Here is an 18,759-nt window from a genome sequence, read left to right on the forward strand (position 1 = left end):
GTGAGGTTATTTCTAAGGAGAAACTGTAATTTATCTGGTCATAACATTTCTTTTTTCCGTTTTTGCTATTCTGGTTTGATTCAATTCCAAACTTTGGCATCTTATTCAGTATATAGTTTTCGTAATATATTTTACGTTGCAGATCAGTTGATCAGTTAGTAACAAATTAAACGAATCACAAAATTTATATATATAAAAATTATCTCGATCTAAGCATTGGAATTCGACGTGACTGGAATTCTGTTATTGTTATTAAAAGTATAACTATTGTATTGACGACATGCATACGTGCTAAATGACTTATTGTATCAATTTTCTCTGTTTTGTTATAAATTTTTTTTTAAACATTTACACATGTTTAATCGTGTTAGCTTGTAAAACAAAAAAAAAACGACTTAAGTTACATCTATAAGTAATACAACGTCAAAGAAACTACATGAAAAGCATTAGTTTTCGATTAAAACAAGAAACATCGAAATCGAAACCCAGTCAAAAGTTCTGAGGGAACATACATAAAAAGAATACAAGAAGTCAGTGAAGTCAGTTAACAATGCGAGTCTGCGAGTCGCTTCAGCCTGTAATATCCCACTACTGGGCATAGGCCTCTTTCGTCATGTAGGAGAAGTATCAGAGCTTAATCTACCACGCTGCTCCAATGCGGGTTGGCGGATATATTCCCTACTATGAGTAACGATCGCTATCAGGTGCACATGATAACAACCGGGACCGATGGCTTAACGTGCTCTCCGAGGCACGGTGGGAAGACCCACAAGGACTGCACAAACACCCAGACCACGGCAAACACCTGTATGGCTAATACAAATGTTTGTCATGTGTCAAACTGTGAATAATATTATATTATGTTATACCAGCTGTGCCGCGCGGTTTCACACGCGCTAATTTTAGGAACAAAAAGTAGCCTATAGGCTACTTTTTGCCTTCCTCGGTGAATGGACTAGTCAACCCAATTTTTTTGGGTAACGTAGTTGGGTATCGAACCAGTAGACACTTAGACATTTAAACAAACAATGTTTTCAGCTTTACCACATTAGTATAGATGGATGAGCTGTATTAACCGTGAACTCGAACATTTCATCTACGTACAGAATTGGACTTGTTATAGTTCTATTAAAAGTATAAAGGCTTGTTTCATCGCTTGTGGATAACGCTATTTGACGGATGACGGTATCCAACAGATAAAAGTTAATTATAAATTATTTATATTCAACTATCGGATTCTCTTATATTTATCAAATATTACTATCCACAAATGTGAATCTAAGAGTTTTAGTTTATTAATCGAGTAACTTAACTTAAAACTTAGTTAAAGTATATTTTTTCGAAGCTTATGTGAGAGATAAACTTTATCCTCAAGTGGTGAAACCGGCCCTTAATGCATATTTTTAGTAGGTGCGATAAATTTCTTGTAGAAAATGTGTTTGGTTCCAGAATTCCATTTGAAAGTTATAGTTACACATCATATTACTGAATCGTTTTAACTTAAATTCCCATACGCTTATCTAAATGTTTGATGTCAAAATTTAAGTAACAAATAAGTTCATTTCTTTCGACGTAAATATTATATAACTGTCAAAAATCAAAAACGTCAATTTAAATCGATTTAGTTAAAAATGATAACAGAAAATTACTTTCTTTAAGTACTTGACTACAAAAGCACTTGTGAACCGTCATTTTTACAAATTAAATTTACTTATATTAGATTTTATTAAATTATTCATACTTAGTTAAAGCGAAGCCAACACCGGGTTACCGATAATAGTTTCAGACGTTAATGAGTAAACACAATTATTTTGTGAGTACAAAATAATTGTGTTTGCTCGCAAACGAAAAAAAAAACCAACTTCAAACACGTTGACAAGTAATATAACGTAAGCCGACGAAAAAAAGTGTGTGTCAGCTCCGACGCACGACTGTTGTTTACTCCTTCAGATCGACTACGACTGTCTAAATAGGCACAGAAAAGGCTTACTAGTAAGAAAAAGTTTAATACCATAATATCAAATGGGAAATAAAAGAATCAAATAACGCCTTCTATAGGAATCCTATTCCGAAAGATGGCATTATTAGAAAACGTCATCGTCTATTGCGGAACCTGTATTGGGTTCCGATAGATGGCGTTACGAGAAACGAAGACGAGGTCATTCGTTCAGTAGATTTTACTCGTAATATTTTTTTCATACCGGGGCTTTATATGAAAATCGATTCCTAATGAGTAAACCAAAAATAGTGAAGTAATACACGTATTATTAGAAATAACTTAAAAAGTACTTGTCAGATTTCGATTAAATTTGAATAGGAGCACATAACAATCGCCACAATCATCAGCTTGTATTATTGTGTTAAATGAGATGGGGGTTTTGTTGTATTAAATGGGATTTAAATTTAATAGAGAGCTGATGGTATTTTTGAGTAATCTTTGAAAACGCGTATTTACTGACTATTTTTTCATCTACTTATGTTGTATTACTTGTCGATGTAATTGAAGTCGGCTTTTTAGAGTTTAGTCCTTAATAATCGATTTTCATATAAAACCCCTGGCATGAAAAAATATAAGGAATTAAATCTACTGAACGAATTACCTTGTTACGTTTCTCGTAACGCCATCTACCCTATTGAGTTCCGATAGATGGCGTAATTTGATTCGTTTATTTACATTCGATATCATATTTTTTTTTTTTTTTCTTAGACTAGGAAGCCTTTTTTGTGCCTATTTAGACAGTCGTAGTCGATCTGAAGGAGTAAACAACAGTCGTGCGTCGGAGCTGACACGCACTTTTTTCGTTTGTGAGCAAACACAATTATTAGCAGTATTCATATTGTAATTACGTTCCGATGACATCAATGAAACGAATCGTATAAAATAAGCAAATAACTGAAATATTAAGCGGTGTAAAACGATTAGCAGTGTCGCTCGAATGTTTTCCTTGATGAAGACCAAAATAAAATAAGTATTAGTGACTTGGTTTAACGCTTTATAAGCAATTTGTTTTGGTTTAATTAAATTATTAATTATTTAATTTTTATTTTATTATTTACTACCAGTTAAATTTAAGTTTATTGAAACAAAAATAGCGCGTAAGTCTCGTGTTAGTCTGTACAACTTATTACAAAGAGGAATCGCTTTTATTTTTAATATTTTATCTCGAAAAATATTCAATAGATTTTTATAATTATTTCTACACTGGGAAGTTACGTTATCTAGGAACGATATAGGCTGTAATAAATAACGCCACGACTTATAATCACGGAATGGTTGCGATGAATGTCATCGCGGACAAAACAGCATAATATAGTGAATAGTACACAATAAATTCGATACAGCCGTAAAACAAACGTTTGTGATAATATTCTAAATTCCTTTTTGATAATGAGCAGGTATGTTACGACCGTTCGACGTGCAATTTCTATTTTATATTTAAACTTAAAGTTACGCGTGTCGCGAGTTTTTTATATAAAATGTAAACAAGCAGGACATAGCTTTCACTAGTTTTGTAATCTCCAAACGTAAAGAGATGTAACATAGTTCTACAATTGTAGTTGTGCATGAGTTGATAGTGTGGTCTTACGAATCAATTGAGTACTTACTGGGATTAGGGGAGCTGCAAGCGCCTTGACAATCGTGGCAGGAATCCTTCAAATGGCCGTCTATGCTGAGGCTCAACGTTGGAGCCAGGCTCGGTCTAGGGCATAGCTTACAACCCCCATTGTACTTCTCACAAAGACACGCATTCCCCACATTCTCCACTTTGAGCTCATTCAAGCTGTATTTATCGTATCTCTTCTCCAGCGACGCAGCAATCTTCACAGGCTCCTGGAGAAACTCGCAGGAGTCGGGGCAGTTGTGACAGTTTCTAGTTGACTCCGACTGGTCGTCGTTATCCCTGGAGTCCATCTGGTAATACCTGTCGTCCTTCCTCTCGCTGTCCGTACTGCCCATGTACGAGGTGAGAGTCACTTCGGATGAGGAACGGACGGTGTTGTTCAGCTTGTACTTAGTCATGTTCAAAAGTATGTTTTAAAGAGAGAGGCACGAGACATTTTACGGCGAAGATTTTAGGCACGGCACTTGTTTTGTAATTTAATTATTTTCTTTACGATTAATCTTTGGTTGGCATTGTTTTTATCACAGAGCGCGGCGCTGTGCGGCTGCAGCGGTGGATCGCGAGCGAATGTGTCGAGCAGTCGGTCGGTCGGAGCGTAGGCTGTTGCGGGCAATGGTGTGAAATGAGACGGTGTCATTATTTGGAAAAGGATTATTTGATTTGTTAGTACAAATATGTTTTTTTGCATTTTTATTTTTAATTATCACACGTGTAACAGGATTTTTGTTTTAAAAAACGGTTGGTAGATGATGTAATTTTTTTAACCGACTTCAAAAAAAGAGGAGGTTACTCAATTCGACCGTATATCTTATATATAAAATTTTTTGATTTTTTTTTTGTTTGCCAGCTAACACAATTATTTTTTTTTTAACTTAATAAACCGCGATAAAATTTAAAAAAGTTTTTTCATTATAATATTTTTATTTTTTTATTTTTTTATTATTAATAATTAATTTAAATTTAGTTAAATTATTCTTAAAATTAAGAAAAACAGCAGTCAAATGAAACTAAATAATAGTTTCATTATAAAGTTATATTTACTTAATGGCTCGTTGGCTATGAATAATAAATCCATTTTTTTTAAATTAAGTAATATCTATAAAAATAATTTAAAAAAAGGAAAAAAGTAAACCGCCCGAACAGGGACTTGAACCCTGGACCCTTGGATTAAAAGTCCAATGCTCTACCGACTGAGCTATCCGGGCTAGTACTCATACAGGCGAAAAAGCTGTTCATTTTCTTTTGCTCACATTCATAATGTATTTTAGTGAATACTTGTTGATTTTAGAAATAATAGATCTTAACATTAAGGAATAAAGATTATTTTCTATTGGACATATATATTTTTACAGCTATTTATATAAATCGTAAAAGATATTAGGAGCGTTGTGACTTTTTAATTTTTTTCTTAATAAAAGGATTATTTTAGATATTTAAATACCCTTGTATACTATTTAGATTTATTTTAATTGTTACATAAGTTTTTTTCATGTTATCGAAGTTTTCCTACATATTTTTTGTGAACTACTGTCGTCAAAAATAATATTGTTAATATTTCGCAATTATTTTTAACAGTTTAGTAAATCCGAATTGTTCTTATAATTTTTTTTATCCGTGTACGAATATTAATGATAAAATTAACATCTCATTCGTTTTAAAAATGTTTTAAGTAATTAAATAATCATTGTTTTTTTCTAATATAATAGAAAATATAATAAAATGTTATAAAAAAATTATACCAGAATAACTATTTTCATTTTCAAAATATGGAGCAGCCCTACTGGGGTAGTACCTCGACCTTACAGAAGATCAAAGCTAAATAATACTGCTTTCAAGCAGTGTTGTGTTCCTGTTGGTGAGTAAGGTGACCAGAGCTCCTGGAGGGATTGGGGATTGGGTCGGCAACGCGCTTGCGATGCTTCTGGTGTTGCAGGTGTCTATAAGCTACGGTAATCGCTTACCATCAGGTTAGCCGTACGCTTGTTTGCCGACCTCGTGACATAAAAAAAAAAAATTACCTCGACGAGAACTTAAAATTAATTATATAATAAGGAATTTTGTTAGTGTCCCACGACACCGTTTTTTTTAGTCTGTGGTAAAATACAAGTATATTTATAATTCTATTCTATATTATTCTTGTCAAACCCTGCATAACAAGAACAAGAAGCGTTGAGATACAACATAAATTAATTGTTTCTTAGAATTTTAGTACTTCATACCTCATTGAGGTACAAGGTCTTATTACTGCCTTAGGTCGACTGCCTTATTGTATTTTCAAAATCAAAATAGCTTAGTGAAGCGTAGTGAAGTTTAGCGTTAAAAACTTAAAGTAAAAACACATGTTAAGTTTTATACATTTAGTACTTAATTTAATTTATATTAAAACTACTCAAAATAAAATTTGCTCTGAGAGCTCTGAAATTGCTCGTATGCTTGTAACAAGATGATGAAGGTTTTTACAAGTTCAAGGTGTACATCCTATCTATGTTGTATCCTACAACTTACACAATTTTATAAAAATATATAATTTTTTTTTTAGTTTATAGGTACTTTTATAAATAATGTATAATTATGACTTTATATTAAAAGATAGTATAATGTAAGTAAATAGGTACTATCAGTGTATATTAAGATCCACTATCGTGGACACCCATTTTCATTTCATGGTCTGCAAAAATTTTTTTTCGCTAACATAGACCCCTGGGGGTCAATATAGACCAGTTTGGGAATCATTGCTATAAAGTAATCAAATGTTTTAATAATTAAGAAATAATTTGACTATTATCTTATCTAATAAATATATTTAATACATAATTAGGAATGTACTACGTCGTACATTTATAACCGAAGCCGTAATACTGGAGGTTATCAAATTACTATTTAATTAGATATGAAAACGTCCATGTGCTGTTCTTATATTTTTGCCTGTAAGACAAATAGACGACACAATATGCCCACTACCGTCTTTCATGTCTCCTTCATACCACGTGATCTTCTGTACCATTCCGGCACCATTTGGAACCACTACTACTCTACTTACTCTAACGCCTTTTGGAATCATTAACCCAAATAAATGAAAGACTGAAAATGATATGTTATTTTTAGATATGTACCGATCGTCAATTGTTTTAACTTGCTCTCTGACTATCATGGTTTAACCCTGTCGACCGTTGTACAGTAGTTTGACAATTTTACAATTAATTATGTTTGTTCACAAACGAATCTTTAACTGAGGTAGGGCACAGCAGGAAACTTGCTCAAAATATAGAGCTGCCCGACTGGGGAAGTACCTCGAGCTTACAGAAGATCACAGCTAAATACTACTTGCTTTCAAGCAGTCTTGTGTTTAAGGTAACCAGAGCTCCTGGGGGAAATTGGGCGTAGGGTCGACAACGCGCTTGCATTGCTTCTGGTATTGCAGGCGTCTATAGGTTACGGTAATTAGTTACCATCAGGTGAGCCGTGCGCTTGTTTGCCAACTTACTTGTATAAAAAAGCTTAGGCTACATAATGTAACACTTGGCACCGGGTAGTTTTTTAAATATATTTTTTTGTCATGTGAATGTTTGTATTGAAAATTCAAAATAGGTTGACATAGGTTTATAACAATAAAATATATATTTCGATAGGAAGAAGAGTTCGACGAATGACGCAATAATATTTTCATGTTCATTGCCTCGGTAATCGAATGTGTACCAATAACAGCGGGCGTGGCGAACGACAGGGAGCGCTGTCGATGTCGTAAAACTTCGTCGCGAGGAAACAATGTGTTCGAACTGTACTGTGTATGTACATACTACGAATTGAAGTTTACAGGAATATTTGAATTGTCGTTTACTTAAATATTGTTGAATGCTGTAGGTTTCAGAAGCGATCGGTCATCAATATTTATTTGTAACAAATTTTACCCACAGATTTTAATTAAATTTTAACATGTTACAGCCCGCCTCGTACTCGTAATTCTAAATATGGTTTAATTTTTCTATCTTTCAAATTCCAAAGAAATAAGTTCATCATTATCATTACAGCCTATACAGTCCACTGCTGGACATAGGCCTCCACAAGTTTACGCCAAAAATAACGTGAACTCATGTGTTTTGCCCATAGTCACCACGCCGAGCAGGCGGGTTGGTGACCGCAGTACTGGCTTTGTCGCACTGAAGACGCTGCTGCCCGTCGTCGGCCTGTGTATTTCAAAGCCAGCAGTTAGATGGTTATCCCGCCACCGGTCGGCTTTTTAAGTTCCAAGGTGGTAGCGGAACTGTGTTTATCGCTTAGTCGCCTCTTACGACACCCACGGGAAGAGAGGGGGTGGCTGTATTCTTTAGTACCGTAGCCACACAGTACAGTAAGAAATAAGTTGTTTATATTTATTTAACCGTTTCTGAGATTATCTCAATTCTATTTCTGTGCCAAATTTACCTGGTAGTTTACGAATATTTGTGAAAACTTAATAAATGAATGAATTTTCTAATTGAGATTTCAAATATCTCCCCATTGGCAGGAAATTTTATGTTAAAAATCCGGAGCAGTTTGATTAGAAATTGATCTCAACCCTGAAGAAGACCGCTGCCAAATAATACCACTCCAGCTTTCAAGTAATCTTGAGTTCATAGGTAGGAATGGTAGCCAAAGCTCGTGGGATGCCCTGTGTTGACTGAGATCATATCGCACCTTCGGTGGAACAAGGGCTCAACTCCACTTTTTGTAATTTTACAGGAGAGCCATTTTAAAGTTTTTTTTACATTCCGAGTCGTATTATTCGTCTTTGTACTGCTTCAAAGTGTTTGTTCTTTGCATGAAATACGACCTATTTATTTGTGAATATGGCCATGTACTTTGCAAGTGTCAAATATTTTTTGTTAATTGCTATTAATATTTTTTTCAAAATAAGGTGTACATTTATGCCTTTGTTCCACCAACATTTAAATCGTTTTGTAATTATGACCATATTTATCGTTCGTGTTTTAAAGATTTTGAAAAATACGGAAAACCGGGATGTCTGGTGCGAACTTGGGGAGGCCTATGTCTGCAATAGGCTGAACTAGACTGCAATAGGCTGAACTGACTGACTGACTGACCGGTGATCGCTTGTTGCATCCATGGACGTATATGGTTGCATCTGATACAACTTTGTACCTTTTAATACTCTACTTTTATATTATAAAAATGAACGCAAAACTCGGTAAGTACTTCCGCCATAAAGCGCTTGAAAAAGCACAGACGATGGCAATAAGATCAGTGTCGTAAATAAGTATTGTTTAATGATTTTGTTAGTGGATTTGTTGGTGGATTTGTTTGTTACGTTGTAACTTTAGTATTGGAATACTGACTTACACATTATTGGACATTTCCATACATTAACGAAATGAATCGCCCTGTGTGTCGCTATAGTTATTAGTGGTCAGGGGCGTACGTATCTTCATTGTGATCAAATGTATTGATCATCGATACTTTCCCACAACTTAACGCACGAAAATTAATTAATTTATAAAAAAAACATATCAAAGACTCTTATTGGACACTAACCTACCTCTGATAAGTATTTGAGACTTATCAGTCGATGAAACAGGCCTTAATTATTTGTAATGAAATCGAGAACATGGTTACTCTAACATGTTATAAAGATAAAAATGGTTACTTTAAATCAACTATGACCGTAGTATCGAGTAATAATAATATTTAATATTTGATGCTGCGATGGTAGCGCAGTCTACCGGATCCGATCTAAAACATTCCAAAATTAACAACTACTTATAAATGAAAAATTAGTTAAATAAACATTTTTCAGTGGACCAGATTGTGAATCTAATCCTCGAATCCCCTTGAACTCACACAAAAAATTTCATCAAAATCGGTCCAGCCGTCTAGGAGGAGTTCATTGACATATACACGCACACAAGAAATATATATATAAAGATATGTATGTATATAGTAGTGGCGGACGTATGTGTTTGATCAATTAAGCCTTAAAATAGTCGCGCAGAATAATGACATTGGAGGCTTGGCTTAATTCTATTACATACACACACGAACAGCTCTCATTTTCATTACAACGTGATTATAAACATAAAATGTCGTACAATCGCACCCAAACGCGGTCCTTCTCGGTCGTCACGCTATTTTGCAATAGTTCACGGTTAATTTGCGGATAACGCGGAAGCGAGCCGGCCTCGCGTCGCCGCGCGCCTTCCGCGCAGCGCAAAAACTACACCTGCTAGGTTAGGCATAATTATGATTCATATTTACGGGACTATTGGTGGCTTATTTCACCTATCGTTTTTATATATAAATTGGCGATTCAGAAGTGAATTTGAAGCCTACTTATATGAAGTAATTTTTGGTCTTGACTGCTTCTATTGGATGGATTAATTATACAAAGTCTACAAGTTAACATGTTATACTTAAGCTTACGTTCGAGTGCTTTTTTTTATTTCACTAGGTCGGCAAACAAGCGTACGGCTCACCTGATGGTAAGCGATTACCGTAGCTTATAGACACCTGCAACACCAGAAGCATCGCAAGCGCGTTGCCGACCCAATTCCCAATCCCCCAGGAGCTCTGGTCACCTTACTCACCTAACAGGAATACAATACTGCTTGAAACTTGTAAGGTCGAGGTACTACCCCAGTCGGGCTGCTCCATATTTTGAGCAGGAAATTCCTGCTGTGCCCTACCTCAGTTAAAGGCTGTGCTGCAGACCACACAACTGAAGTAAACTTACGAAACGTACTCTCTGTTTCTATCTTCACTAACTTATGTCACGCATTCACCAGCTTACTCCCCAGGTTAAGCGAGCGTAAAGAAGTTTTACTTAAAAAAAATGTCTTTTACATACATGTCAGACATGTCTGTTGCTGCGATAAGCAAATTAAAGCGTACGTTACAGGTAACAGCCAACTTATATACAATGTTTGTTTTGACAAACACACATAAATAAAACACATTTACACCCAAATTTGGGATCAGATATCAAACCCACAACCCTCGCAGCAGAAAGCAAAGCCACTGCAACAAACATATCTACTCATAATTTATTATTGTAACATAACATTTTGTTAAATTTTATATTATTATCAATAGTATCTCTTATGAAAAGAGATAAAACAACTAGGGTATCGGATATTTTTAGACATTTTTTCTAAATCAGTTCCTGTCTATTCAATTCAAACTTTAGGTATATAATATGACTCAATATACAATAGAGGTGTCATATAAAATACGCGACCCGCGTGATTTAAGGCAATTGCAGACAGAAATCTCAATCCCACTGTTGGTTGAAGAAACATATGGATAATTCAAGAAAATCTTTAAGAGATTAGTTAAGAAGAAAGATGTCTAAATGACAGACTATGTTAGGTTGACGTAAGTTATTTTGTTAAAACGTGGAGAGCGGATATCACTATATCTATAGGCGACAATTATCAACTCATAACTCTGGGCCTAAATAAGTGCAGCCTAGTATTATGAATCGTAAGACCACATTATAACTTGTATATTAAATAAGATTGGTAATGGTAACTTAACGTAGGTAAATAAAACAATAAATTCAGATCTAAAATGTATGTTTCATAGCACTTTTAATATTTTCATTACCATTTTTGATTGAAGTAAAACTTCTTTCATCATCATCATTACGGCCTATAAAGTCCACTGCTGGACATAGGCCTCCACAAGTTTACGCCAAAAATAACGTGAACTCATGTGTTTTGCCCATAGTCACCACGCTGGGCAGCAGGGTTGGTGACCTCAGTACTGGCTTTGTCGCACCGAAGACGCTGCTGCCCGTCTTCGGCCTGTGTATTTCAAAGCCAGCAGTTGGATGGTTATCCCGCCACTGGTCAGCTTTTTAAGTTCCAAGGTGGTAGCGGAACTGTGTTATCCCTTAGTAACCTCTTATGACACCCACGGGAAGAGAGGGAGTGGCTATATTCTTTAGTACCGTAGCCACAGAGTACTTTTTTACGCACGTTTTACTTGTTGAGTAAGCTGATGAATGCGCGATGAGAGCGTTACGAAAAGTGTGATCGGCCAAGGCGAACGGAAGTTGAGAGAGAGAGATATGAGTTAGTGAAAATAGAAAGTTTTACTTCACTCGTGTGGTCTAAAGCACACTTGTATTTTTTATGGCCGGCAATTATAAAAATTAAAGTAATTACACATGCTGAGTGCTGACGTCGTTACAAATACAAAGAAAACGGCCATTGTTGTTTTACATCTAATTATTAATACAATAAAAAGATGTAACGTTATTTACAAAGATAACTTTTTGAGAATCAATCTTAAGGTTCCTTGTCATGTAGGTGAACAACCTCAAACCAACTAAACAAAAAAAAAAAAAAAAAAAAAAACAAAAAAAATCAAACACGTTTTATTTGCCTTTATTTTTATTTATTTTTTTTATTGTTATATAAACATTACACCAAAAATGTCATACATTATTTGAATGATTAAAGCATGGTCGCCCTAGTCCTAGGAACCATTGCTTCCATCATTTGCGAATCTAAAAGTGTGCCTAAACAATTGCTAGACTTTTACTGAATCGAATTTATTTTATAACTTAATATATTAATATAATTCCTGTAACACCAAGATACTGATTTGAATGCAAAATTTAAAATTAATTTTTTTGAAGTGATAGTTAGGCGCATGAGGATACAATTTTTACGGATGAAACGGCAACGTTTTGATGAAACGGCAACATTTTTGTCGATGGCGCTGGAACGGAAATCCAAAGCTTTAGATTTGTATAAATATCAACGAGACTTAAAAATTAATTTGCCAAAGAAGTTTCACTTCTGAGTGTATACTTTGTACGCACGCACTTTTTTTGATAATTTTAGTATTTTTTTTAAATTGCATGTCTATAAACTTATCACCAGTAATATGTGTCTATCAATTAAATCATTTTTACTTTAAATAGGTATATTGTTTCGCAACAAGTAAACCAATTGATTTAAAACAATTGATTATCAAAACTAACATTACAACTTACCCCCATAATAAGTTACTCTATGATTACAACATTAATAAAATTAGGTGCATTTTGTTTCTCAAATGTTAGTCTAACAGAAACTTGTTTTTTGTATAGTATTATATCTTATAGATGTTATGGACCAAGTTATAAAAAGCATTTTATGAAATAATGCGTAGGTCGGAATACATAGGTAATTATAATTCGAACTTCCTATCACAATTTCTTGACATTGTGAATATTGCAATGTGGATTTCAGGCAATCTCTTAAATACCTATATTGCACAAATAAATTATAAGGTAATAGTTATTGTGTGATAATATGCTGTGTGGTTACGGCATCAAAGAATATAGCCACACCCTCTCTTCCCGTGGGTGTCGTAAGAGGCGACTAAGGGATAACGCAGTTCCACTACTACCTTGGAACTTAAAAAGCCGACCGACGGAGGAATAACCATCCAACTACTGGCCTTGAAATACACAGGCCGAAGACGAGCAGGACGGCAGCGTCTTCGGTGCGACAAAGCCAGTCCTGCGGTCACCAACCCGCCTGCCCAGCGTGGTGACACACATGAGTTCACGCCATTTTCGGCGTGAACTTGTGGAAGCCTATGTCCAGTAGTGGACTGCGAAAGGCTGTTGTGATGATGTGATTGTGTGACAAATGGCCATACAGATGTTTGCCGTGGTCTGGGTGTTTCTGCATTACTTGTGGGTCTCCTCACCGTGCCTCGGAGAGCACGTTAAGCCGTCGGTTGCGGTTGTTATCATGTACACCTGATAGCGATCGTTACTCATAGTAAGCAATATATACGCCAACCCGCATTGGAGCAGCGTGGTGGGTTAAACTTCGATCCTTCTCCTACATGGGAAAAGAGGCCTATGCAGTGTTACTGTGTATATAGATAATTAGTTCGTTGGGTTAAGTTATGTTATTTTATTTTTAATTGACTGGGTATATTTTTAAACAGCGGTTTGAATGAATGGTCAAGATCAGATTTCTGATACCACCAATAATTTAATTCCAAATATTATTCCAAACATTTAGACAAAAAGCTGTCTTAGGATCGGTTGACGCTAGGCAAGCTAACGTAATATGTATGTAATACTATTAGGCCTACCTCCCTAGTTAATTAAGCATAGCTAATCTAAAATGTACGTATTTTTTCTAAAATAGGTTTTGATTAAACATTTATTGCATGTAGCTTAAAACGCCATCTATTAATCAAGCTAAGAACTAATTGTGTTTAACTCTTCACCGATTTATCAATTGTGATGATCAGATATGATTGTGTGTGTGTATGAACTGAAAAGTGAGGAAATATAATATTAAAATGTAAAATTAACACACAATACATTTTTTTTCGACTGGTTAGGTCATATATAATTTGTACAGTGCCATCTATTAAGCTCACTCTTTATATTCAGTGAAATACAACGTAGTTCGTCTATTACCTACTAGAGGGCGTTATTAAACAATACTTTACATTTTTGGTAAAATAGTGTTACAAAATATCAAATATAATAGGAGAAAACAAATAGAATTTTAACATTTTTGTCTGTCTATTTTTATTACTTTCATATCAAAAATTATTAATAAAATTATTTAGGAAATAAAAATCAACTTAAAAATTATATTTCTGTTTCACCATACCTAAGGGGTTTGTAATGGGTCTTAAAATCTTCGTAATTTTTTTATTTCATTTTGCTTGCTGTCTCTTTGTTTATGTTTCTACTAATTTTTGTTAACTAGCAAAATTAATTGAACGCTGTTGTTCTTTGGTTTTTAGAAAGGATCATACTCATTACAAACGTTGGTAAAGGGCTAATACTATAGAGTATAGGCCATACAAATGCTTGTTGTGGTTTTGGTTCTCTTTTATAAACAAACAAAATTTTCATCCTGCACCATTGCATTTGAGGTTTTATTTACAAACGAAATAGCTACACAGTAAGTATGATGGTATTTTTTAATATCTTAATAGTCGTAGTTTGAGTTAGTTAATAACTTTAACTAACTCAAACTACGACTCATAGCTGTGAAGCAGTACCTATCTTATATAATCGTTTAAAAAAAAAATAAGTATTAGTAGACACCATTAAAAAAAATTCTATAAATATTTCACTCAACAATTTTATTAACAAAAAAAGTTATACATTGCAAAGTTTTTAATCGACTATTATTAGGGTTAATATTATTAAGTTATCGATAATTTTATTACATCATTACAGATATGTATAGTACAATTAGCAAGTCACGTCATAGTAATAGGCTTTTTATGTTAGTCATACTTAACGATGCAAGATTCAGCCACATCATTCAATCTAAACGTAGTTATGAATGAACGTACGCGGAAAAGCTACGGGTAAAAAGGGTCGCGGTTATCCTATCCATATAATATATGGTTACGCAAGATTTCGTCTCGCTTGGATGCTTTTATTCACCTTTTATTCTCACTAGGTTGACGTCAGGTCGATGTTTCTCGGCGTGCAAGTTGTGAGCGTCATTTAAAGATGCGAGTTGCGGCATCTCGCTACTAGATGGTGCTGTTTCGATCATGTATGTAGGTACATAAAATATTATTAATTTGTTTAAAATATAAATAGATATAGTATGAAATCCGAAACTTCACCCAACTTCTTAATAGTATATGAAAATTATTGAAGTAATTTTTTTTATAAACGTTTGACTTGGGGAGTAGGCTGGTGAATGCGTGACGAGAGCGTTACCAAAAGTGTGATCGGGTGAGGCGACTGGAGCAAGAGAGGGAGGTGCGAGCACATATGTTCTTTCTCTCTCATAGCTAGTTACGTTTCGTATATCTAAGACACAGCGCAGGCCTATTGCTAAAGAAGTTTTACTTCAGTCGTGTGGTCTAAAGCACTTGTTTTTTTTTAATATTTTAGTATATTCGAAAAAAAAAAATATGAAAGGGTTGACTGAATAATTCCTGGCTAAATTAAAGGCTATATTTAATTCGAAATTGAATTTTTTTTTTTTTATATAACAACGCATTTACGAGTTAAAAAGATAAAAATACTTAGCGACAGTATGAAGCCTGTAGAAAATGCAACCGTTGGGTTGTCTACTATTTACCTGTATAGCAGGGTGGCAGGTATAAACTGGTATGCCTACCAATATTATAAATGTGAATGTAAGTTTGTTTGTCACGCTTTCACGCGAAAACCACTTAATCGATTATCAGGAAACTGTACAAATATTCTTAGAGGTATTAGAAGTAACATAGGATACTTTTTATTAAAAAAATCAATGCGGGCGAAGCCTCGGGTAAAAGCTAGTATTATATATACTTTTAGCCACATGTTTAATAAGTAAATCTTACATCTAAATAAGCGCTGTTTCATTAGGAATACAATGACATAGGGTTTTAATAAAGGCGGGTGTCGATTGTAATATAGCCTGGCTATTCAGCCAACTTTTTCGCGATTTATCTTTAACACACTAAAAAAGATAGTTATTCAATTTCTATCCATTAAGCAGATTGGGTCTTCGGTGCGACAAAGCCAGCCCTGCGGTCACCAACCCCGCCCAGCGTGGTGACTATGGGCAACACATGAGTTCACGCCATTTTTAACGCGAACTTGTGGGGGCCTATGTCCAGCAGTGGACTGCAATAGGCTGAAATGAAGCAGGTGGGTGACGATCACGTCTAGTTGGTATCTTAGACTAAGATACTTAAATTGTTTTTATTGATCAACTATGTAAAAACAAATAATTTTATTTTAATTAGCGGTTTAGATATTTGAGTTAAAGAGTTTTACTTAAATATCTATGTAGAAAAATATCTATGTATGTGTATACCAATGTAAGTGAACTTCATGCTCAATCTGGAGCGCTTGACTGAGAAATATGTCACAACTTAGCTTTACATTGAGAAATACGTGTATGTTCGTCAACTTGCAACTTTACGAGACATTCCAAATTAAAGTTTTGGCTAATGTTAGTAATTCAGTTCATCATCTCACACCGCAGACTCCGCTACGAAGCTCAAAAGGTCACTTGTCAGTCTTTAGCATTCGTTAACAGGCGAGCGAAGGTCATTCAGTGAGTTCTGGTTGTAAATATGAGGACCTTTGTGGTATAGTGGCAACGAAAGTTCTATAAACGTTAATGGTTGCTGCTTCGAGTCCTTTTCAGAGCGGATATTTGTATTTGTAGATATATGAGAGTTAATTGAATTAACTCATATAAGTAGGAAGTACCTCAGCCTTACAGAAGATCAGAGCTAAATAGTAAGCTGAAAGGTCGAGCTAGTTCTAGTTCGAGTTACTCCAGATTTGAGCTGGATAGTTCCTGCTGTACCTTACCTCATTTAGAGGTGCTCGATTCTCCTCTCTTTTTTATAATGTATGTTACCTCATAACCTTTGTAATGTAGTTTCAATTCATTTTAAGTACTAGATTCTATTAAGTTTTTTAAAACCTCTTATAGTGAATGTCATAATTTTAAGAAACACTTCAAAATAAAGAGGACGTTCTCGATTCGATTCCTTCTTTAACCGTTATTTTATGTATGTTCGAAGATAACTTCGTCGTTTATGAACCGATTTTGATAATTCTTTTTTTGTTGGAAAGGAATCTAGACTCAAACTCTCGAAAATCCGCAATAACTTTTTACCGGGTGTACCGATTTTGATAATTTTTGATTTAATCGAAAGCTGATGCTTATCATGTAGTAAAATTTAAATTTCATCGAGATCTGATTACAACTTTTGGAGTAATCTTTGACAATGCGTATTTACTTGACTAATTTCTCGTCTACCTACGTTGTATTACATGTCGATATAATTGAAGTCGGTTTTTTTTTCGTTTGCCTGCAAACACAATTATTATGCGTTTCATAACTTCTTACTGGGTGTATCGATATCGATGATATTTTAAATGATTTTGTTGTGGAGAACCCTTCATCATTTACATAAATAATATATATGTCACACACTCACACACACACACACACACACACAAACACGCACACACTCATACCTGTATATATAAATGTATATATAAAAATTATTTCAATAAAGTAGGAAATAAAATTAAATATTATAATAATGATAAATTTAAATATCGTACGATGTAAATGGACTCGGCCTATTATTTAACTTCGTTACCGATCAATTGTTTTTCAAATCTACTTAATATCTAAGTGCTAAATAAGTGTAAATTGTTAGTGTGTCGTTCAAGGTACTCTATTCTGTTGTGTTGTGTATTAAACTGTCTCTTAGTGCTGTAATTGGACTTTCTTTTCTGTGTACGACGACCCGGCTTGCACAAAGGTACCTACACCAAAAATTACTACACACCCCTTCTGAATTATAATCCTAATATATAGTGTAGTGAGTAATCTCATCATAACCACCACTACCACCATACCATCTGACTCCATATTGTAATCGGGATCTGAGGATAAGCTACTTTTTGAGCTATCCGTAACAATTTGTATTTAAATGATTATTTATTTAACTATCTACGTTGTATTACTTGTCGATGTAATTAAAGTCGGTTTCTTCTCGTTTGCGAGCCATCGCGATCAATAGAATATTCCAGTTTGTTAGAAACAGCGATACAGCGTAATAACATCAATGAGTTATGAGATATTAAACAGTATTATCGTCATGTCAGTAGCCTTGCAGCATAGTAGTGAATGTCATAACATAGCCCCGTGCCCCGGTCGTGCTTGTCATGCTAATGGTCTGTTTAAGATGCGCAGGAGCCGCTGGCAATGGACGCAACCGTGAGCCTCTGGGTCGCGTGGTCGCCTTGCTGCTCTCTTTAATTGTCTTGACGAAGTTCATGACATGAAAATAAAAATGAATTGAGTCATAAAATTAGTTAGCCTGTGGAAAATTTATATGTTTTATAGTTTTGTAATAGAAACGAAAGGTCTTATCTTATTTTAGAAATGTTTTGGGTTACAACGTTTTTTAATGTTGTAAATGTCGTTTCAATAGGTTGAACTGACTGACTGATAGTATTATTGAGGAATAGAAACCAATAAATTAAGAATGTTTGAGCAATACAGGAGAATTCTGTGACTCAGTTCATGCATAATTAGATCATTGAGGATAAAACTCGTCTAGGTAACTTAAACGAATTTACTATAATATACTCCCAATAATTATCTTTGACTCATCAAAAAGT

At 34.6% G+C, this 18,759-nt stretch overlaps 1 protein-coding gene and 1 non-coding gene across 2 annotated transcripts in view; both read right to left on the reverse strand.

Annotated features, from left to right (window-relative positions):
* LOC123656851 (sodium-independent sulfate anion transporter-like) overlaps positions 1-4,021 on the reverse strand; it is a 57,674-nt gene extending 53,653 nt beyond the window's left edge. The window contains exon 1 of the mRNA XM_045592467.1: positions 3,607-4,021. Within this exon, the coding sequence (XP_045448423.1) occupies positions 3,607-4,021 (415 nt within the window). The remainder of the gene's footprint in view (positions 1-3,606) is intronic.
* A 734-nt stretch (positions 4,022-4,755) lies between these two features.
* Trnak-uuu lies at positions 4,756-4,828 on the reverse strand. The gene has a single exon. It is a non-coding gene; the product is annotated as a tRNA-Lys (tRNA).
* Between the last annotated feature and the right edge of the window lie 13,931 nt (positions 4,829-18,759).

This window comes from Melitaea cinxia, chromosome 10, assembly GCF_905220565.1.
Source record: "Melitaea cinxia chromosome 10, ilMelCinx1.1, whole genome shotgun sequence".
NCBI lineage: Eukaryota > Metazoa > Arthropoda > Insecta > Lepidoptera > Nymphalidae > Melitaea > Melitaea cinxia.